Source organism: Apostichopus japonicus, chromosome 5 (genome assembly GCF_037975245.1).
Source record: "Apostichopus japonicus isolate 1M-3 chromosome 5, ASM3797524v1, whole genome shotgun sequence".
Taxonomy (NCBI): Eukaryota; Metazoa; Echinodermata; class Holothuroidea; order Aspidochirotida; family Stichopodidae; genus Apostichopus; species Apostichopus japonicus.
Genome location: NC_092565.1, coordinates 23,743,119 through 23,766,923, shown reverse-complemented (window position 1 = coordinate 23,766,923; position 23,805 = coordinate 23,743,119). Strand labels below are relative to the sequence as shown.

Genomic DNA, 23,805 nt, shown 5'->3' with positions numbered 1-23,805 from the left:
CTTGATCGTACATGTATATCACCATTGGATGCCATATGGTAGGGTCAAAATGTCTCTAAATATTATTCTATTTACGGTCATAACGGAAGCGTTCAACTGTCTTCGCCTCCACATAACTCACCATTTTATTAACGGTGACACGTAAACATCCGACAGTTTGCTGATGTCACACACCTGAAGAAGGACTGTTCCATATCGCATCCGCTGTCGTTGACTTGATGGTGGCGCGCTAGTGATATCTACATATTACTTCTGATTACAAAGGCTTTTCTTATAGCGATTAATAAATATATATAATATATATATATATATATATATATGTATATAGATATATATGTGTGTGTGTGTATTCCTATGTATATATATATATATATATATATATTTATTTATTTATCGCTTTAAGAATAACCAGACGCCACCAAATTTAAAACGTTCATATCTCCGCCATACAAAGTGCTATGAGGGTTATGGTTTCGATCTACATATGCAGAGAATTATAAAAGTATTTTCATTAAGAAATTCATTATAACCAACGGAATATCCCTTTAAATTTGCAAAAAAAAATCTTTCTCTCTGTGAGACCATCTTTGTCCGAGACAAAATTATTCAACAGCAACCTTCTTAATATCTCTCAATGATGGATTTGGGGACTTGTTATGTCACGAAAATAGTAAATATGTGATTTTGGCAACTGAAATGCTTTAAAATAATATTGATGTCCTTTGCATTTAAGCTTTTGGACCCAATCCCACCCACCCCAAAATAACCAATATACCCAATCCAAAAACTGCTTATTTGTTACTATGTTGAGACATATCATATGTGATCATTATGAAATGGATTTAATGGTCATCAGTATTGCCCCTCCTCCTCCCCCACCCCACTCACACACAAATATGCTAGAAATTCAGAAAATGGTCACCCATGCTCAAATTTCAAGAAGCCGTTAACTGCCACTTCCAAAGGATGTCATCCACACGTGAGGTATTTAATTATACATATTCCAACAATCCACAATGTATAGAAATAATTTTGGAGGACCAGATACGCAAGGAAAGTACTTTTTAGTATCCTCAAACTTGAGGCTAATACCGAGGACCTTTAAATAGAAATTGCTCAAAATAACATTAGGTAATAAACATATCGTTATTACTGATACGAGATCATTAACTTACACATGTATTGAGGTAAGCTAAATTAAACATGCGGTTGTTATCGGATAATTCAAATATCAAAACAGAGACAAAACATATGTCAAAAAGTAAGCCTTTCATGTTTCCTTAACTGCGCATGTGCGTGGAGTACATCCGGTCAGGTCAACTTCCCACAAACACACCTATGCATAGAACCCATCTGTACGTATTACCAATAAATGTCGCGTTACTTTACAGCAAAGCAACGAAAAGGTCATGCGACAGTTGTCTAAGTTTCGGTGAGTGAGTTTTGCTGCCTGCGACTGCATGTTGTCAAGGTGACTTTCAAAGTATTCTCTCAAATACTTATTAAATGAATTAGGAGTGACCATTCAACCGTGGGCAAAGACAGCTAGGGCGAATCCTTAGAGGTAAATAATTTATTCCACCATATAGCAGCTATATATATCACTCAATACGATTGCTCCTTGCGCATGCGTACATTGAGACATGAACAATCTTAGACGCCTTCATCCCAAAATAATGTGAGAAAAATGTCAGAGAGTTTATATTCTTCTATTTGTAAAGAAATTCATGAAAATCAAGCTAACATGGCCTTTCATTTCAACAGTAATAACCAAAACTTGATAAGAAATTATAAACTGGTCGGTTTCGTCAAAAGAGCGATCATTCGAATGTGGCTTGTAGACAGTAAATTTCCTGCTTTTAAAAGGATATGCAGACAAATGTTGTCAGAATCAAACTGAGAGCTATAGGTTACTTTGACAGCTGACATGTGTATGATACGCATGACAAAAATTGATTACATTAGTTTGTTGTATTATCATCATAAAAGATATTTTTTGAGGAAGTCTAAATTTTTTCTTTTGTAACAAAGATAATAACACTGCCTTAGTCTGGACCTATAGTCCGTAGCCTAACCAACTCTTATCACTCGTAATTTACAGGAACTCGGTTTAGGAATGAAATCCAAAACAAATTGTAACTTTTTTTTATACAGAATTTGTTTTTCAAAAGGACGAATTCCCCTCAGTCTAAGCAATGATCTATGCACTAGATTAAATGCCAGCCTACATATTCAGTTGAACAGATGACAGAAAATCGAAAACCTCAGAGACAGAGAGAGAGAATGGCTTTTACTTATCCACTTAAATTATATCATATTTTTATAACTTCAGTAGACTACATTTTATTTGTATTTACGATACCTTTAATACATGTGTATATATATAGCATCGGTATACCTAGGGGAGTGCTAAAAGGGAAGACGGGCCATGGCCCCACTTATGATCGTCAATCAGGGGGATGATTCAGTCGGGGTTTTTTTGCCAGTCAGCCGAGGAAGAATTATATCACTACTACGGGTGTACACCCCCACCCTCCCCCCCCCCATCCTTTAGATTTTGCAACCTCACACAAGGTGTGTATTAGTACAACCTTGTGCTACTCAAAGATACCTAATTTATAGTCTTAGTAGCCTATGCCTCAGAATGCACCATTTCAGACCCCCTACACATGAGTCGGCTTCAGCGACCCCAGGGCAGCACCCACTCCTATTCAAAATAAATTTTCAGACCCCTAACTTTATCAGCAGGGGACAATTTGGAATTTGTCCCTCCCTCCCCCCTGCCACCTTTGATATCATTGTCACTCCAATATACCCACCTACCACTCCCCACCAAACCCCACCACCCCACCCACCCCAAATGACCTGACATGTGTAAAAGACACAGGTCAATTGTACTGCACATCATAGTAACCACCAGTCAGCTATTTAAACTTTCTCGAATACTGGCTTTACATAGAATGATAGAGGGTTGCTTGAACGCTCTCAGGGGTCGTCGGATATTGAGTTCATGCGTGCGTTGTAATACGAGATTAATATACATGTATCTACTGAAGATAGCCACATCCGCTGGGCATTGGCAAAATCAAAATATATGTGAGTTATTTTCATCTCCGTTCACTCAAGTGTCATTATTTACAGGAAGTTACTTCATCCAGTGAACGAGTTATGTCCTTCTCCATATGTCTTCTTATAAGAAAAGTATATATATATATATATATATATATATATATATAGAAGTAAAACCGGTAAACGTTGCTTCAGAATAGCTTTAATAATTGATAAAGGTTATAGCGAAGCCATTCAAAGGATCAAATTCTGTCATATGTTTTAATTAAGCAACTCGTCTTGTATCTGACGGTATATTATATCACTTTTACCACATAGGAAAATGTCATGATTCCCAGTAAACTTAAAAGAGTGTTCCTCTGCCTACATGCATGTTTGAACTGGAACGGGCTGAGAGGGAGGGAGGAGGGAGGCGGGAGGGAGGGAGGCGGGAGGGAGGGAGGGAGGAATGAGGGGTAGTAAATCTGGCCGAATTCTTTTGACCTAATTACATTTATTGGTAACAAGACAGTGTGCAAGACAAGACATGAAGGTCAGCTTCATTCGATTTAAAAGGATTGTATTCACATGCATCGACAAAAATCGGCTTTTAGTTTCACTGTACGCAATTTGAAAATATTTCGTTCGTCCTGTGTTATCTAATATATCAAAGTTAACCCCGGACACATCGTGTCGGCACAGATGTACGGGCCCGCAGGCCGGGCACAGGGGATCGCCGACAAATGTGCCCGAACTCCACCTGTACCAACATCAAGCGTACAAAATACCCCAAAATGTTACAGAACACTTGTACACCGTATTGTGCCCGCTTAAAGTGTGGTCATAAGTTGTTGTTGCCTCTCCAACTCAAAATTCCTGACTTCGCCGGCCCTGAGCCTCTTACGTAAAGTATTCATTCCTGCATATATAACCCCATCACCCCCCCCCTCTCCCCTCCTCCATCACTCATAGACCAACCACCAAGTGGACCAGTGCCTTTACAATGATACTTTATTTGTATCTTACACAGAGCAAACTCCCAAGAAGTGCAATATGGAGAGAGTGCTCCTTTAACTTACGCTGATAACTTGAATCGATGGGTTTCTCGCGGGAGAGTTACCGCAATCTATCAGAACATTATCAATGTACATTCGTCAACCTCCATACCAACGGATGCGAAACGACAAAACCAGATATAACACAACCAGATAACGATGGTTGAAGGCATCATCCGGTTCTAGTTTTATCGAACTCTCCTTCCGAGAACTTGCACGCATTCTCAATCAAACTGATATTATATAAGAGCAGCATGCAGTAAACGCTTTCCAATCTAAGTTTTCATCGGGAGCAAATTTTTTTTACTAAAATTTACAAAGGCAAAAGAAGTAAAAGTTAATAAGTACACTAGCACCACAGTTTTAGTGTGATAAGTTGCTATAAGTTTTCAAAGTGTACCATTGGCGTGCAAAACAGGATGGGGAGGGGGGTGGGGGGTGGCGGCTAAACATTTTTTCGCCTCTGATCCCCTATCGGATTTTCCAATAAAAAAAAAGGTTTCTCAAATTTTTATTGCAGGTTTACCCCTGAAAATCCCAACAATCCCCCCATTTTACCCGAAGCCGTATCTGGAATTGAAGCTCGTTTCAAGTTTTGTCTGTTTCCGATTGTGTCATTAGGCACGTATCACAATAAATAATTCATGGCTTCTTGTCTGTGTACAACTCTTTAAGATTGATAAAGACCGTCCAGAGAATGTATTATTCAAATGCCATCTTAAATTTCCGAATTTGGTCGGAATCTTCTGCGTTTGGGTCGGCATGTTAAACCCAAACTCTCGGCAGTGGCGTAACTAGTGTAGTTGGCACCCGGGAGCGTGGGGGGGGGGTGGGGTCTAAGGGGAGGTAGACAACTTTTGAGTATAGAAGGTGGCTTAGAGTGCAAAAAAGGTGCTATCTTTGGCAAAGCTTTGAACCGACAAGATTATTATGTGACATGGCACCACCGCCCTGACTGGTACCCGGGGTGGGGGGGGGGGGCCAGCCCACCGCTTCTTACGCCACTGCCTATCGAGAATTATCATGATTACAGAAAAGATTAGAATTGATCAAACCAATTCTAGATGAAATATAATGAGCGATTGATTATAATGATTCCGTTCAGCTTTTAACGCCTACTTTTTTCATATTAATATCCATCACATGTCTGAAGAAGATCAAATTTTAAATTGCCTACTTTTATGTAATTTGACAATTATTCATATTTTAGGTGACTTTAATATTGAATAGCAACGTCAAATTTTAATTTTGATTACTCAACTTTGTTAACTCTACCGGCTGGATGTTGACAGTTGATCAAACCAATGGTGCAAGAATAATATTTCCCTGATCAACAAACCAGATTATACATTTTTAGGCCTTATTCTCAAGTGGAGTGGGGACGGGTGGAGGGGGAAACTTCAAACGAGGGACCTTGACCAGATAATACTGATTTAGAGGCGTTGGAAACGTTATTCTGATGGGGCTCGAGGAACACTTTAATTGGCCATGATGGGGTCCGGCGGGTGGGGGGGGGGGGGATTTGAAACCCCCAGATGCTGCTCATATGAGCAAGTACGAAAAATTGCAAAGATGTAAACTGTGTATTGTAGTTCTTGGAGAAACCTAGCTAAAATGAGTTTCATTATTATAAAATGTGCCCTCTCGATACGTAGTATGTACATAGGCGTAGGAGGTTGGGGGGGGGGGGGAGGGCTGGTTCCCCCCAACCAAAATTTTTGTGAAAATTCGGGCATTATGCTGATCATTTTTCGGGCACCTACTGAAAGAAGAATAATTTGCAATGTGTTTGTTAATGATAAACTTATATTATTATTATCATTATTATTATAACGACTTCCCCAATAATTCTAACCGATATGGAAGGGTAATAACACGGGAAATGATTGTATGTTATTGGCATGTGATGTAATAACCGATGAATGCCTATATGATATATGCACATTGACATGTTGAACGCGCGCAAAAAAATTGGTTATATATTTCGGGCAAGTCGTTACAACCCCCCAAATCAAATTAGGCTCCTACGCCTATGAGTATATTACCAGTTCATTGAATTGATCTATTAAAGAAATTTAAAAAATACAGCTTTCCACGAGACAACTTTATTTAGTTTTAAGAAAATTTGACAAGTATCTGAAGTCATTTACTTCTAACCAACATTTCTCTGACGTCATAATGTCATGTGGAAACATTAAATAATGTTAATTAAACGTTCCTTTCTACATGTTGTTATGGAACAAAGTGTATTTTTTCATCTTTCAGGTCAATGAAGTTTTTCTTCCACCTTTAACCCATGCACATCTCATCCCCTGAAACTAATATAATCACACATTTTGAAAGCGGTTCTTTACACCGGATTAATAAATCCATTAACATGTCATTTTTTCTCAGTCATATTTCGATTATAACCTGCGGAAAAAGTGTACCTTAATTGTATTTTTTTTTCCACGAAAACCATTTATTAAGCTTGTTAATTATGGACAAATGATTTTTCGTCAAACGATGATTAGTGGTTTCTTTGTTTTCTCTTAATACGATGCTGTACTACTTTTCATCCGCACTAAACCATACTCTGTGCCATAGAGTTGCGGTTAAAAAAAATTGCCAACAGTCAAAAACGATTTACAAGCAATTTCAAAGACAAAACACGTCTCCTTTCGTTTTTTAATAATCAAGCATGTTTTTACACCCTTAAGGAATGAAGTAAAATGTTCATTTCAGATAAACAAGAAAGGTAAAGGAATGATAAAGGAATGATGGTATAGGCCATGGAAATCAATCGTGGATATTTCTAACGACAGATGTTATCTGTGATAGAGTTAATCAAATATCACACTTTCATTGAAGTGAAGAGAATTGTCACTTGTAATTAATAAGAGTATATTTCTCGGAAGTGCTATACATATAACTGATAACGTGAGATAACTCTGTGTTATCTTATATTAATTTCCGGTAGGACATCGACCAATAAAAAGAAGAAAGGAAGAAAGAACAAGAATCGAAAAGAAGATGAGGGAGAAGAAAAACTAATCACTTTTAATAAGTATTCGAGAAGGGTCTCTTGAGTAATGTTGGCAATTTCTCTGATTTATTTCCACCGTCGTCGGAAAGTCTTCTGTTTTACAACATAAAATGTTATAAGTGTTTTATGCTTGCCTTCTTACGTTTCCCTTCTCTTCCTTAAATGTTGTCAAACTATAAAATTGAAAGGGCATTGCCAAGTTCTCTCCTATTGAGAGGTTAAACATGATACCAACCTAATATACATTATGACGCAGGCTATCGCAAGGGTGGCCAAAGTGCTTAATGTACGAGCCACATATACGATAAACTTCCGATCTTTGAGTGCCACTAAAGACATGAACAATTTGTTCACATATGTTTTAATTATACCCGCCCCCCTCCCCATTTGTTGTACTATTTATATTTGCTACAAACACAGACACACGCACCCATACACACACATAAACATATATATCTGTATATGTAATGTTGTAATCATAATCAAAAAGCCAGTGTTGCAATCATCATTAAGATTACATATAGAGTGATGACTGTGTTTGAATTGAATCTGGATGTAATCTTTGTTAGGATTACTCGTTTATGTAATCATCGATACTGATTAAGGAATGTTGTAATCATAATCAACATTAGATCTGTTGCAATCATCATTAAGATTACACATAGAGTGATGACTGTGTTTGATTTAAATATGTTGGTAATCTTTGTTAGGATTACTCGTTTCTGCTGTCATCGTTATTGATTAATAATTGTAAACATCATCAACATTAATCATGTTACAATCATCTTACTACAATGTTTGAATTAATTCTCTTCATTACTTTCATTAATTTCATTTGTAATCATCGTTAATGATTAAGAAATGTTGTAAAATTCATCAAGATTAATCCATATTGTAATGATTGTTGAGATTACCACATGTTTGAAATAATTATCTTGCTACTCATTTTTATGATTACTTCTTTATGTAACCGTAATTACTGATTAAGTAAAGTTGTTATCATCGTTATGTATACCTATATTGCTACAATCATCTTTGAATTACTTACCGTTATTATTAACAGCATATATGCAGACTAATATTATATACTTGAAATGTTTTTTTGGGTGAAAATATTAGTAAGGAATTTAACACACGCTTTGGTGATGCAATGTTTTTGTTACTGAAATATGTATTGTGTGCCTATATGTTTGACACTGGTAGCATTGTGTATGTCTTTGTAAGTATATTATTCTGGAACCTAATTAATAAAGCACTCTCGATTCCCTTTTTCAAGAGGAGAAGGTGAGTACTTCCTGCACTTTACTAAATGATTTACTAAAACCAACACTGGGAGTTTGTATTAACTGAAAAAAACACCTAAAAGACTGTTTAAATATTTTAAGCTTTTAAGTACCTCTCTCGTTTTTTTTTAATTTGCTGGGTATTTTTTGACTAGGACTGCTATGGAGGGTTCTTGACTTCATAATTGTTGTTACGTATATTACTGGTAAACTCCAGCTGTTTTGTTTTGTTTGTTACCAAAACAAAATATACCTCATGAAAAGAAAAATGATTTTGAAAGAAGTACACGTCTTATTTTTTTCTGAAATGTGAAAACATATTTCTTTTAAAATCTGTTCACTGTACCATGAACTCTACAAGTCAATTAGTGGAGTCCTTTAATTATCAGATTGGGGGTGGGGGGGGGGGGGAGTGGGACAACGTTACGGAGAGAAGTGCCCTCCTCTCCGACCTCTCAAACATCAAGTTCCTACCGCGCTAACATTCTCGCCCACTTACCTTCCGCCCACGTACACCTCGGATCACTTCCGGGTCTTTATTTTATTATTTGAAATATGATAATGAGCAAAACTAGAATTCACGACTTTTCAAGAAGAATACTATCATCACCCTTAGACTTATCATATAAATATCATATATTAGCGTCTATACGCAACGATTAACAGAATAAATGCTTCCAACTATTAAGTGTAAACTCAAACAGATTTATTTGAAATGTCTGTATCATTTATCATTATTCGAAAGCTTAAGGACCATTCAACTTAAATAAAAAAATGATGAAGGTAAATAACCGAGACACAACTCCAATATAACCGTATCATAACACAGACTGTTAAAGAATAATTGACGAGCAAAACGTCAATGCAATTAAAAAAAGAGCATTTTAACCTTAATTTGATCCTCTTCTAACTTATATCCCACGCACTTCCAGGCTTCAAAAGGTCATTTATAAATCAATTTCAATGCGGAAGCTTTCATATACATTTGTTACATATAACAACATTTTATAAGTTATAATAATCTCACTAGGAAATATCCGTATAAGAGTTAGACCTAGGCTATATGAAAATAGACTGTCAAACTTTGCAGGAAACTTCAATAATTTATGAGGTTTTCAGAGGAATGCTTTACGATTAAGAGGTATATTGCATTGATTATTATGCTGTAGTAAAATGGTGAAGCGGTTACACTAATATATAAAGCGACTTCATCTTACTAAGATATATATATTATAGCTATTTCCAATCAGGCTCATCATATCTAAGTGTCACAGCAATTTACGGAGTCCGATACGAGCCTCAGTGCTTGCTTGCATGTATCGTTAATTTAGACTAAGATTACATTCGAGTTATTTGGCTGTAGTGAACTGCATGTGTGTGGGGAGGGGGGCGGGGAGGGGATTGTCATTTTCGTCCAGCTTAGACATACATGATTCTTATATTATGTAAATGCTTTGTGTATAAGGAAACTCGAGGAACGATAAATATCATAGAGACGGATCCAGTGAGAGGACCCCACCCCTCCCCCACTCCTCCCCACTTTTTGTAAGCACTCAAAACGTAGCTACAAACGTACAATTTGATGGTAACAATGTACAGAGTTGATCTTCTGAATCTGAATGGGTTAAGTCGGCAAAATCCTACTAGAGGACATAAACGCCAACCGAGCGCTACAAAGTATGAGTAAGAGTATACGCTATTAAAGATAACAAAACAAGTATACGCGGTGCCTTACATTTTACCGATATTTTACAGCTATCTTGATGAACTAACTTCGATACCTTTAAGACAGGGTTTTCCAACCTTTTGATGAGGAGGGCCACCTCGAATGATTATGATCATGGAGGGGCCGCATGAGCCTACAAGCTTAGCCTGTGGCATATCCAGGGTTTCGTGCCAGAGCGGCAAATTTCAGTGGCCCCGCTAGGGGTCTGTTAGGGGGTATGGGAAATGAAGTTACTATACAAGCGGAGCGCCACCGTAGGTTGGCGCGTGGCGTACAAGAAAAAAATCGCCCAAAAGACCCCCAGATTGCAGGAAATGACACTTCACAAGCTTTCTGATATCAAAACAATCTTCATATTGAGATATAATGATCTCTGAAATTTATCAAGAAAGAATTCCTAGGTAAAAGTACATTTGTAAATTAATGAGGCTGGCGGGCCGGACGGGACCTTGCGGCGGGCCGCACTGTGGCCCGCGGGCCGTAGGTTGGACCACTCTGCTTTAAGAAGACCTGCCCCCTCCTCCCTCCCCAGGTCCTGGATCCGCCAATCATATGTACGAAGCGTATACACTTAATGTACCGACTAGGCTGTCACGGTTGCAGAACTCTAACCCTAACCTACTCAGCATGCCGACTGTTAGCATATCTATTCCGCTTGGCGTCTATTACTGCCAAAAAAACATTCTAGTTTCAAGCCACTTTGTATCATAAAATGAGAATAAAAACTGCATACAAAGTTAGAGCAATTTAGGCTATATCGTCCTATCATAGTCAAAGTATTACGACGTAACTTAAACTCTTCGGTATAAAGATTATATACATACCACGCAGTTGATTTATGATTGTTTACCTACATTTCGTTATATGGAAAGGAAATCACTCTTCTTGTGTTTAGATAAAATAGTCATGAAAATAACCTAACTGTATATACATAAACGAGTGGTTTTATAGAATTGTATGGAAAAATGAAAATGATCGGTGAAAGGAGGACGTTAAATAGGCTATTGTACGTTAGTCGTTAGTAATATGCAGAAGTAATCTAAATAGTGATTGGAATACCTCCTGTTAAATTAACTGAGACGGTAATTCATTATTTTTATTAGGAGATATGTTTATATTCAAACCAGTATGAAAACTGACTCGATGGACACTTACTTGGGGTGAAAGGTTAATTATGCCACGTTTATACGGTATTTTCATCCAGTTTTACAAATTTAATATTAGTACGGGTCCTTGTTGAGGAGATTATTCACGGTTCTACAATCAAAATGGCGGAACGATATATACATGTATTGCACAACATTTACATTTACATTTATATATATATATATATATATATATATATATATATATATATATATATATATATAGTGCTTTTTTCCTAACCTTTTCTTCCCCCTTCCTTCTCCTTCCCATAGCTTCTTCCCCTGCTTCATTGCATTTTTTAAGATGTGATTATTTTATACCTCGAATAAGAATATGTAAATGCAAGGCATTGCAAGTATTTTGAACAGCACTCTTTTTTTAACGGTTTGAAAGATAACAAAAAAAGTACGTACATGAATTTCAATTATAGTATTCACGCGGATTCCAGGAAGACCGGTAAAATAATGAAAACGGTAATTCATTTCAAATCGCTAAAGGCTATATGTTTCCGAATAAGTTAGTGATTATTGCTGAAGTTTGTCCAATCACCCTATACATTGCCTCTTTTATTTCTGTCGCAAGGGGATCGGAGGAGGAAGAGGGGTATATAGAAATAACTTCTCTTTGATATAGTCTTTGAGAATCTTTGTTGAGGATCGGTGAATGAAATCCGAAATCTTTAATTCCAGGCGGAAAAATATAAAACTGTTCGCTCAAGTTAACATTTCAAAGCTAATATATTTTTGCTTTTCGACAGCACTTTTATGAGAGTAGTTATGTTTTACAACAAGCTGTGCTCCTATTATCAAATTACACTATATGTTTAATATTTTCCTTGCGACATGGAATGAATGTAACTTCCGTATCAGCAATGTTCGGATAATGTACGCATGCCACCATTAGCTCCATGCATTCGTGAGGGGTAGGGGGGGGGGGCGAAGGGTTGGCTGGAGTTGCACCCATATAGGAGTTAAAGGCATTGAAGACTCGCCCAAACCGCGTGCCGTGCTCTGAAAAAGTTAACTTTCCGTTGCTTGCAAGTGAAGTTTTCTGCTTGTCGCTACAAAATGCAGGCAGTAATGAAACGTGATACCTTGTTATCTTTAGCTGGACCAGAGATGTCGCTGTATCGTTTGTACACTGTGCTGTGGGTATTGACCGCAGCTGTATGTACTGACTGTACACTATAGTGTCTAATTACCGAAGGTAGCAAGCTGTGTGCGTATTTTCTGGGATCGATGGTGGTGTCTATAACACTTCTGTTACACCTCATTCGAAACTAGGTCAGATTACCGGCATTTCTTTAGACGTTTCTTTTTGCGCGAGTCTTCACACCCTTTAACCAGGTCCCGGTGTGATGAAAATTGTACCTAACCCAATCTAAAATCCACCCACCTTTCCACACCTCTGTTGAATAAAAGGGGGAAAAAAGAACTTGCAAATTTGACACCATTAAGGCCTTCTAGTTTTTGCACTGGGTCTCTCAATTCGCCCATATTCCCTGTAGCAATTCTTTTCACCCCTGAGCTTCACGAATACCCCATTCTGTCCTTGTGGCTGAAGTTACTCTGAAGTAGCTGGCCTTTAAATTCACGTATACGACTCTTGTAACATCGTTCTGACATAACCCCTGTGATGGGCCCCAACTTGGAAGATACAAGGAACTAATGACGTCAGTAACACGCGTCATGGTATCACGTGGCACTGTTATCAGTTGCCGTGGGCTGATATATGGTTAACCATAATTAATAACTGTCATTTCAGAATACCGTGAAACATAAAATATCTCGTTTATTTAACTCATCACTGACTCCATATTATTGTTTTGATTTGATCGACATTTACTTACAAACCGAGTAGCTTGGACCTGAATGTGTTTATACTTCCCAACCATATATCCTGTAGATAACGCTTAAAGACAACGCCGAGGAAGATTAAATTACTGCTGGATTCTCCTAATCATTCTAATCACACCGTTGGTGCCATTTCATTTTTATTTTCAGAACATCAGAGAGTCCCAAATTTTAATTTAGCTATACGCCATGGATCCTGGCCATTCTTAATTATTTCTTGAAGCATGATATGAATATAAATTTGTCTAAGGACCATAACATGAAGCAAAAAGAAGCATACGTTTCGTATCGAACTGAATGATTTGTCTTGACCAGCTGCGTCACTAATAATACAATTTGTGTTGTTTTGACAGTGAAAGCTATGAATTTGGAATTCATTATGTCGAAACCAAGTAAGAAACATGTTTAAGCGTGTTGTACTTTCATAACAAAAACAGAGTGACCAGTTTAGCATATCTAGCCATTTTGAGGCCGTTTAGTAATACTAACGATGTATTTCGATACTGTTCTACAGACGATAAAATTCATTGACATTAAAGCGTTTCTGGAAATCTCATGTTCAACGAATATTGGATTATTATGTACACAGAACGTAAAACGATACGCACAGATCTTTCTTCCAACTTATAACCTTTTTTACATTACACAGGTATCAAATACAAATGTTTTCTATCCTTACTTGGCAGAAGATATTATCCAATTAAAATATATAATGCCAAACAGAAGACTTTATAACCACCACAAAAGTTGTCAAAGTTTGTTCTTAAAATTTCGTTACTTCGTTAAGTCGGTTTCCTTGAACTGATCTCACACTAAACCAACTTGCCTTGCTATGATTGGTTTATTTTCAAACCTTGTACATAGTATTTCATTCTTGAAAAGGAATTAGCGATATCTTGATGCCATACACAGTACCTAATGTGTAATATCACAAATTACCGCGCAATCCATTGCAACGGTTCCAAACAAACCCAACACATCAACTGATTAATATTTCGACAACACTTAGCAGATATATGAAGATGGGATGTTTCTTTGTTATGAGGCCGATTATATTTATTACTCTTTTTGGAGGAAAGGGGGGGGGGGGGGTTGAGGGGCGTGAAATTTCAGTATATCTCTTTTCATGGAGGCTTGCTTTGACGCACCTTTTGCAAAATGCAAAAAACCATAAAAGCGAGCTTTATTCTTTAGAGGTGCGGATGTATTTTCATCAATATAATAAACCATATGCAACGTCACGTTCATGTGTTGGTCATGTACCTCAATTCAAGGAAACGAGCCTCAAATAACATGTGCGTGAAAGGTCATGCATTAGTTCAATTGGCTTTTATCTCACTTCATTTATATTTTCCTAAAAGTCATATCGGTTTCATTCATTTGTCTATTTTACTGAGGGGGGGGGGGTCGTGATATACTAATTACATTTTTCGAACTAGACAGCAAGTCCGCTAGATATCTATATATATATATATATCTATATATCTACACACACACATATATATATATATATATATATATTATTTTCGAGGTCAGATCCCGCCTATATATCTTTCACGTATCCCGATCGATAAACAAACATTAACTATCTCGTGATGGTGAAATTGAAGTAGGGCTTTCTTCTTCAAGAAGCATCCAAATTCCGAGTATCCTCCTCGTCCCTGGCGACGGAACGGAGGAAGGAAGGAATCTAAAGATGCCCTGAGAAGCAATGTTCTCTGTGTATACTGTCCTGATGCTCTAGTTATCGGATAACATTTTATGGTCATATATTAAAAACAATAGTAATCATAACAATTGCAAAATACGTCTCTCAATATCATCTTGAAAAATTCTCCAAGAGGACAACAAAAGTATGTTAAGACCCTTAAGACTCCTCAAACATCATTTTGCGGCTGTCAAAGTCACCCGACCTGTTCTGATGACTTTAAAGGGGAACAATATATTCTCCCGACCCTAATGTGACAAGGAATTTATCACAGTTTGCTAACTCTTCTTGAACTCTAACAAACCTTTCTTGACTTGCCTTTGACTCTAATTTGCATTGATTTTACCCACATCAGTTCCAGGAAAACATTTTGGTTTATAAATCTTTTTTAAGAACGTATTATTTTTCCTTCTCAAATGTATGGTAACTTAGGTTTGCTAATCTTTGCGTGAACTGCAGATGGTCCCTGTCCCCCTTTAAGGTTATATAACAAATACATGTCGACTTTCGACATCAGTATGAACACCTTCGAAAATGCTGGTTTATAAATCAATGCAACTTGCCTTTCGGCTGGCCATAATACAGGTCCGTCTTCTTCGGATGCCATGCCGTATGGCAAATCTTGATTCGTGATATGGATGCTTGTTGAGGAATAGCTATAACTGTTCCAACAGACCAGTAGTGGACCGGGGTGTGTTTGGTCGGATCATAAACGCTAAAGGAAATAAAGCAAATTATGTCAGACTGAACTATGTCCTTGAAAATTTGGTCCCATGTATTCCATTATATACATGCCCACTTAAAACACAAAATAATTATACCCACTTACGGCACTGTGGGTCAATAGGAAGGGGGTAGTGGGTCAGGACAGAGGGGGGTGGTAATTAATATGAGCGTTTCTTATATAGCTTTAGGATGATGTATTAGTATTGTTTCTCTGTTATCGATGGAAAGGATTATTATCAGGTGGGAAATATTGCAAGAATGGGAGACAACAAGCCCCGCGTTCCCTAAAAGAAAGACGCCCTTCCCCACTCTCTCCCCATCCTCTTCCCCATCTTCTCTCCGCATCATCCTGGACTCACCGCACTAGAAAGTCCGACATCATAATGATAGAAAAACAATAAAAATGTAACCTCGCTGCAGCAGCCCTCGTCCTTGCTAATAAGACGGTATGTGACGGCGCTCTATGAAAACGCTCTCCAACGATGCGTATTATTACCCGCGATGACGTCATTAGTCACTTTCAATAACACTGTAAAAACGCAGTAGGTTTTCTCTTTCAAGCAGGGTTTGTTTCTACCTCTTATCAGGGAAGGGGAAGGCAAGGGGTTGAAGAGGGGAAGGCAACATTTTGGATTGATATTTATAGTTCCCAATACTATATCAAATAATGCTTACTCATGTGAACCTTTAAGAAGCATTTTACAGAAACCTGCAGTATAGTATTCCTTGCCGACACGATTTATTCTGTAACCTAGGAGGAATTACCAGATAACTTATGAATTTGCCATAATCGAAACGTCAGTCTCATACAATTCTGTATTCATTTAGCTAAAAATGAGGATATCAATTCATAAAACATAAGAACAATATCGTGACCAAACCTTTTTTACTTGACAACAATGACATAAAAATCCAAATAGAAGAGAAATAAGACATTTGTTATTTGTATTTCAAAGTATAAATTTATTTACATGCATTTATGGCTATTTACTTAATCTTATAACTAGTTTCAGGGATTAAAATGCCACCTTGACCCTATATAACGGATACTTCATTTTACTTGCAAATTAAATACTAATGAATATTCAACAAGTTTCGTGATGATGACAATTCTTAACCTTTATCTGACATACACGCCAGTTGGGACAAATGTTCTAATACTAATACCACTCTATATACTGTCATCTCATATCATGCCTTAAAGCACTGGTACTGACAGTATAAACAGTTCCTAACCTGGGAGATAAGAACTTGCTTACATCGGTAGTCTTACTAGATTGATGATATGTCTTAAGTCATTACATCATTTGAAAGTACCCATAGAAAGTTACGACTCCCATATGAGGCATTCGGAATAATAATTTGGCACTGGTCAAATTGAAAAGCATGGTTTTAAAGACATTATACAGTGGCACGAAAACATGTGCTTAAATGGTCACAAAAGCTTTTAAGAAACTTACAAAACGTTTTTCAGCCTTCTGATTGACAGATTTGTATGGTGTTCATAAGTTTGTGGTTTCAAGTGTTAATGGTGGCATAAACTGAACAAGGTATTCTTCATCAAATGTTGTTTACCATGAGAGGGATGAATATGTTTCTTCCTATTATAGTCCCTTTAAGCCTCAAGAAAATAATATCTTGTTTTGTAATATAGAGAACTTGCATTGATGCAGGTCACACTGCATACATACCACTTAAATTTGTCTGAAGAATGATCCTTTTGCCATCTGAGCCTCGTTAAGCAAAAACTGCTGGACTACTTAGTCTAACATAAAACCATTTTGGGATAATTACCTCAAAAAGATCAACAAAAGGCAACAGAAATGAAATGAGATGTTTACAGCCTCCAATAATATTTCTGTATTTAAGAAATTTTTAATGGACAAATTAATTTTGATTTCATCTTTGTTTGGCCTGTACTTGATGAGAAGTTACTGGTAGAGTTATTAGAATGTATGAAACAATAGCTAAACATTCACAATTTTCTGCAAAATCATCTTTGATATGGACTTAATTGAGGATTCCTGATGTTCAAATCTTTCAAGGATGAGTATCTTAAACACTGCAATAGATATAGAAACAATACTGTTTTCTTCTTTACTGGACAATGACACATCAACACTAAATTTCTGCTATAAGCCAAACTTTGATTGCAAGTTTGAACAATCCAATACATTCTATCATTGAATTTGAGGGTCTATGGGTGATTTCGGGGTTGTCGTCTTTGACGACAATGATGTGCCGTCATGCAGCTGGCTTGAAGAGGTTTTAAGCTACTCTCATTTATAACCTTGCTATGATGCTGTGTTATCCTGACCCTTAGTTCATCATCATAATACTGTTACATATTAGTACCTACTAAATTACCAAGGCTTTTACCTGACAGCTATACTTCTTTACTGCTGTTCAGCATTCTCTTGTATGTTTCTATGAAACACAGGATCATTTAATTACTTATATAGGAAGGACACTTGGAGATCTCTGTAGTTACTGGGAATGCTGCCATGAACACCATATGGATCAATCTTTGGGTTGTAATTGTCCTGTCCCTAAAAACAGCACATCAAAATTCACCAGTCACTAACACCTTCCTCACACATCCTCCCACCCCACCCCTCTATGTTTATGAGTTTACCCTCTGCTTCAGGGAAAGACACTGGATATCTCTTTAATTACTGGACTGCTGCTATGGTCACCAACAGATTCCATCTTTGGGTTGGTTGGGTTGTAATTGTCCTGTCAGTAACAACAACACAACATCAATAATCCACCAGATACCTAGCCCCTCCCCCATACCCTGACCCCTCCCACTATTTTTATAAGTCTGCCCACCTGCTTCAGGGAAAGACATTTGATATCTCTTTAATTCCTGGACTGCTGCTATGGACACCAGCTGCTTCCATCTTTGGGTTGTAATTGTCCTGTAACTAATAACACAACATCAATAATCCACCAGACCCCTAGGCCTCCTATGGTTACAAGTTTGCCTACTGCTGTAGGAATGTGTCCTAGACAAAATCTGTCCAGTCCTATAAATCCTAAGAAAACTGAAAATAGTAAAATAGTAACAAAATGGTGGCCTCCAAATCTGTGAAGAGAGAGAGAGAGAGAAAAAAATAATAAAGAAAGATCGGTGTGGAAGACTAAAATCTTAAGAGCTAGGTGAGCAACATAGAAGCATTGAGCCAAGACACAGCAGAAAAAAAGAAGACTCTAACACCCCGATCACACCCCTCCCCACCCCCCCTTCTCACTCCCTTCTTGGCCCTTCTTTCATACCATATATATGTCACCAAAGCCACCAGGTACATTTTGCATTTCTTGCACTACAAAATTTCTGTTTGTGGCATGAGTTATGCAAGGAAAGGAATATTGTAGGTCACAAAATTACATTTTGATATGAAATAGACTATCAAAACAAATTGCGTGATTAATCTATACCAATAATTTATCTTGAGAAAGGAACCTTGAAACATCCCTGGCCCATCAATCAAAGGGGGTCATCAAACTAGTCTAGCACATGGACCATCAATTAAGTTCCTAACTCAGAAGCAATACAAAGATAAGATTGTTATATACAGTAGCTTCATATAACATATTAACAATGCCTAAGTGAGACCAATTTGTCAAGAACAAATGGTATTATACATTACACATGAGTGCGTTGCTGTTCTTATATACTTAAAATGAAGTAATTTGTTGAGTTATTTGAAGGTATAAGGAATTAACATAAACAATTCCAGGAACAGCGAACCTATTAAGCAGACTTACTTTATACATGGTATTTCTTTTTGGAAGGTCCTATCACCATAGCATTCTATTCCAGGAAAGGCTGTGCAATTCACTAATATATTACTTAATTCATCTTTATCTGCCTTTTCCTGGTCAAACTGGAGTAGAACAAAGGAAGAAGAAAAAGAAGCAGAAAGAAAAGAGCAAATAAATAAACTTATATCATTCAGACTGATTTTAAATTAACATTTCAATCAGTCTGTTTCATGGGGTGCATGGAGTGGTGGTTTGGGGATGGGTAGAGGTACAGTAGGGTGAAGATGGGCATTTATATCTGATAGGATTAATATCAGGTGTGATCTCTCAAAAAATTATTTTAGCAAAATCAGCTGCTGTTTTAAGTTGCTTTCAACATCAAGGGATCAAGTAGATGAGCAGAACTTAACATAAAAAAAATTGATAGATACAAGTTTAACATTACATGTTACAACATATTTTACATAACATAATACTTTTTACAAACAGTGGAATGTATTCATAAGGATCTTTAACTTGTCACTTGATAATTACCCTGTGTGTTCATATGAAAATCTTTACAGAAATGTTCACGTTCGAAGTATCTGACAACTGACTCAGTTCGATAACTGACTAGAGACAAGTATGAATATACTTCAACAATATTGATATAGCTTGTTAAAATCAATCCCATGAAACTTATATATTTTCTGAGTGAGAAGTCGGTTCATAGAATTAATCCCTCCCCCAACCTTTGCATCAACAACACGCACACACACACGAAAAATAAATAAATAAATAAACAAACAAACAAATAGGAGGAGGAGGAGAAAAAGCCGAAGAAGAATGACGACAAAGTGAGAAAGAGGGAGCAGGCGGGGAAGCAGATGAAGGAGGAAGAGCAGGAGAGGGAGGATGAGGAGACAGAGGAGAGGAGGAGCAGATGATGAAGAGAGGTAAGGCAGTCAAAATAAAAATCTTGTTGAAAGATAGTTTGATGCCACTTGAGGTGCAATGTTATAACAGTCTTAAAATTTGATATAGAAACTTTAAATTTGTATAGTGGAGGGATTGTCCGATGAGGTTAAAGTGTGTATTGTAGGTTGTGTTCACTGCAGTAATAAGAGCTTGGATTCACACACTGAATAAATATTGTACTACTGCTTTTGGTAACTATCTTGCTTGCGACATTGAACATTAATTTGCTACATTACTACCTACGTTTAGCTTTCTTAGTCACCTGTGACTTGAGTTTCAGAGAGAATATGTTGTCTGTATTTTGCCTTAGTTATTTGCACTTAGTAACAAGTATCTTTCTTTTCTTTTTTTTGGGGGGGGGGGGAAGGGGGGAGGGTTACTGGATTTAGGTACATACATGTAAATCGTGGTGGCTGTTGTTGATGACAATAATGTTTTTAGCATTTTGCTTTTTATGGGCTGCAGCAAGTACCCTCTTATAAAGTTTGCAACAAGTTGTGATAGCCTAATATTGCTTGCATTTTAACCTTTTCCAAAGTTGTGTTAATGTCAGCCACTGCAAGATTTTTGTAAGTAGCCATCTTAACCAAAGTGTGGCCTTCAGCCAGCCTAGAACAAACCCCCACTTACACTTGTTCTAATACATGTCACATGTCTGTTGGGGTTGTGTGTTACAATATTTCAAATCTATTGTAATAACCACTTATCTTACCTGACATCCAGTGGTACCCTCTCCTGATATGTTGAGCAACATAACATCCAAAGGGTCATCACATTCATAAAACTCTTCCGGTCTGTTTGGGAGAAGAGAAGCAAATAAATCTTTGTAAGAATAACAGAGTGTAAAGGACAGTGTCTAGATTTGTATATAAACCTAGTCATATATTTTTGCACTTCCAGGAACCAAATACTGAAACAGATTAAAAACAGGTTGCTTTTGGTCTAGGACAGACTTGAGTGGTACTGAGATGACTCGTTCCATGCAACTTCATAGAAAAAACTTGCTAAGAATGGTGTAGGCAAATGATTATAACTACAAAGTTCTCCAAGTTATGTTGAGGGGTATCTTATCATGTCACTTATTACTGAATCAAACAGACATGTAACCCAATGAAAAATATACCATTAAAGGTTCATGTTGGATTTAGTGTCTAGTTAGGTTGCACTTTTTAAAATTTATTGTGTAGGATAGGCCTAGCCTAGGCCTAACTGTTAGGCCTAGCCCCAACTTAGATATAAATTCTTAAGCTTTATCCCCTAAAACTAGGGTCAACTTAGTCTGACTCTTGCTGGCCAGTCTTCTTACAGAGCTGAATTGATTGTGCAAATAACAAATTGTTTGCCTGGTAGTTGTACTCTACTACTACTAGACCAGTACTATTAAACAGAGCACCAGAGCACTAGACTTCTACTGTACTAGGCCTAGTACTCAGACAAGGTTTAGGCAAACAGTATCCTTACTATTCTAAGCTACACAGCAGGGTTTGGTTTCTTCCAGAAGAAGTCTGTTCCTTCTGGAAGAATGGAAGAACCAGAAAATAAGTAATTTCTTGCAGAATAAACTACTTATGTGTGTATCTGGAACAAGGAATGGGAGCAGTTGAAAGAATCCTGTTTCTTCCATCAGCAAAAACCAATGTCTTGTTTCCGCCTTGGAAGAAACGCTGCTACACAGTGACCTTTATAAGTTCGAAGTGATTATTCGCAGGGCAGCCCGGCGAATAATGTACACAGAGACCTTATTCGCAGGGCTGTGACGATTTTGGAAATAGGTATATTATTGGCTTTCGATGACATCATTTTGATGTGACGTCATTCATTTGGGTCTCGGCGCGCAAACCCGAAGTTCTTTCATGTCTTTCAGTTTCAGACTTACAAAATCAGATTCTACATTTTACATGTTAACAGATGCTACATTTTAAATGTCATGAATTATTAGAAACATATGGTTTTTGAAACGACTGACATAAGAAGAACTTAATTGCATTGCACATTAAATTTACGATTCAGCCCTAGGGGCCTAGGCCCCAGGCCTAAGAGTGTACGTAAGTTCTAACGTAGGCAGGCTATATATAGCCTAAAATACATGTCATAAGCGTTACTTTTAGGCTAGGCTAAATGGACTGACCAACGGTTAGCCACTGCCTAGTCTTGCTAACGGTAGGTGTAGGCTGTGATTAAGGATATGAAACGATAGAACAGTTGGCCCCAAATCATGAGATTGAATCTTTTGCAAGTTCCCAGATTTATGAGATGCAAAAAGGGCTTCTGAAAAGTCAATTTTGGGGTCCTCAATTATGCCAATCTTTATGGCCCCATAACGTCAAATATAGGTAGCTACTTAATCCTTATTTGAGGGGCTTGGAAGGCCGGTTTTGCTATTGATACCAGTCAGTTTAGGGGCCTTGAAAAAGCCAACCTTTTGGGCCCAAATAGTCTTAGCTACTTCATAAGCTAATTTTTGGAACCCCAGCAGTTCAATTTTAAAAGCTTATTTTAAGGGAGCTTATCTTGGGATTCCCCAAAAGCCGACAGTGCCCGAAAGCCAATATGGTCAAGGGTGTGACACTCCCCCCCTCCCAAACCTTTACATGCAAATGAGCAGTCACTCTGCAAAAACAAAGGTGAAAATGAGGGATGACATTTTTTTTCTGTTGGCGGTACTAATGCTAGACTGGTTCAATCTTAAGGCCCTAGGCTCCCAAAACCAATCCTAACAGCATTAAGATAGGAATCCCAAAGGCTAATAAATTCCCCAAACTATAGGAGCTCCCGATTAAGACTCTCAAAAAGCCAGCTGGTGCTCAAAAGCAAACTCGAATAGCCCCAAATTTACTGAGCCCATTAACCCAGTCTAAGGCTGCCCTGTGAATAAGGTGTATGTTTCTGGCTATTCGCAGGGCAGCCCTGCAAATAAGGTGTCTGTGTCCGGCTGTTCGCAGGGCTGCCCTGTGAATAAGATACTTGTGTCCGGCTATTCGCAGGGCTGCCCTGCGAATAAGATGTTTGTGTCCAGCTATTCGCAGGGCTGCCCTGCGAATAAGCTGTATGTGTCTGGCTATTCGCAGGGCTGCCCTGTGAATAAGCCCCACCTTATAAGTTAGGTCTAGGCCCTTACTTGGCATTGGGCTAACTTAGGCATAGGCCTATATCCTAACGTCATACTTTGGCTTAGGTCACACTTACAGATATTCACACTTTATCAGTGGACTATACGGACTGAACTCAACTCCGCAGTATTCATCGAAGCAGCTGTCTTCACCTTCATCGACAGTTATTGTGCCATCATAGACTTCACATTGAGTAATCGCGATTAAACCAAAAGTGAAAAAACATACAATGATCTGAACTTCAGAATCCATTTTGTGCAGTTCTAGCACTGTTGATGTTGTAGAACTGTATTTGAATTTATAACTATTATGTGCCGCCGTGAATACGTCATCGTGTCGCAGAACTTGATAATGCGAAAAGTTCTGTGCATCGTGTACGACGCAAAGTGTAGTGAAACCC

The 23,805-nt window shown here is 37.7% G+C and overlaps 1 protein-coding gene and 1 long non-coding RNA gene across 3 annotated transcripts in view; both read right to left on the bottom strand.

Annotated features, from left to right (window-relative positions):
- The window catches only part of LOC139968134 (uncharacterized), a 68,542-nt gene that overhangs the window by 44,598 nt on the left and 139 nt on the right, over positions 1-23,805 (bottom strand). Inside the window, exon 2 of the long non-coding RNA XR_011793228.1 lies at positions 15,408-15,559. This is a non-coding gene — a long non-coding RNA (uncharacterized lncRNA). The remainder of the gene's footprint in view (positions 1-15,407; positions 15,560-23,805) is intronic.
- Positions 16,499-23,734, bottom strand: LOC139968129 (TM2 domain-containing protein 2-like). Of its 2 annotated transcripts, XM_071972516.1 has the most exons (5): positions 23,482-23,734; positions 21,008-21,089; positions 19,342-19,460; positions 18,403-18,658; positions 16,499-18,208 (listed from the first exon to the last, which is right to left on the bottom strand). In XM_071972516.1, the coding sequence occupies exons 1-4, from the start codon at positions 23,655-23,657 to the stop codon at positions 18,451-18,453; spliced, it is 585 nt and encodes a 194-aa protein (XP_071828617.1). In that variant the 5' UTR covers positions 23,658-23,734; the 3' UTR covers positions 16,499-18,208; positions 18,403-18,450. The 2 variants fall into 2 exon arrangements, with proteins under 2 accessions (XP_071828617.1, XP_071828616.1); XM_071972515.1 differs by having other exon boundaries at positions 16,499-18,658; positions 23,482-23,733.

What these genes read in the sequence shown, in the direction of transcription:
- LOC139968129 (XM_071972516.1), bottom strand. Translation starts at nt 23,657, where the DNA reads ATGGATTCTGAAGTTCAGATCATTGTATGTTTTTTCACTTTTGGTTTA. An exon ending in CTGATAAAGTGTGAATATCT is followed by an intron (nt 21,090 to 23,481) that starts GTAAGTGTGACC and finishes TCTCCCAAACAG; the next exon opens with ACCGGAAGAGTTTTATGAAT. An exon ending in AAAGAAATACCATGTATAAA is followed by an intron (nt 18,659 to 19,341) that starts GTAAGTCTGCTT and finishes CTCTCTTCACAG; the next exon opens with ATTTGGAGGCCACCATTTTG.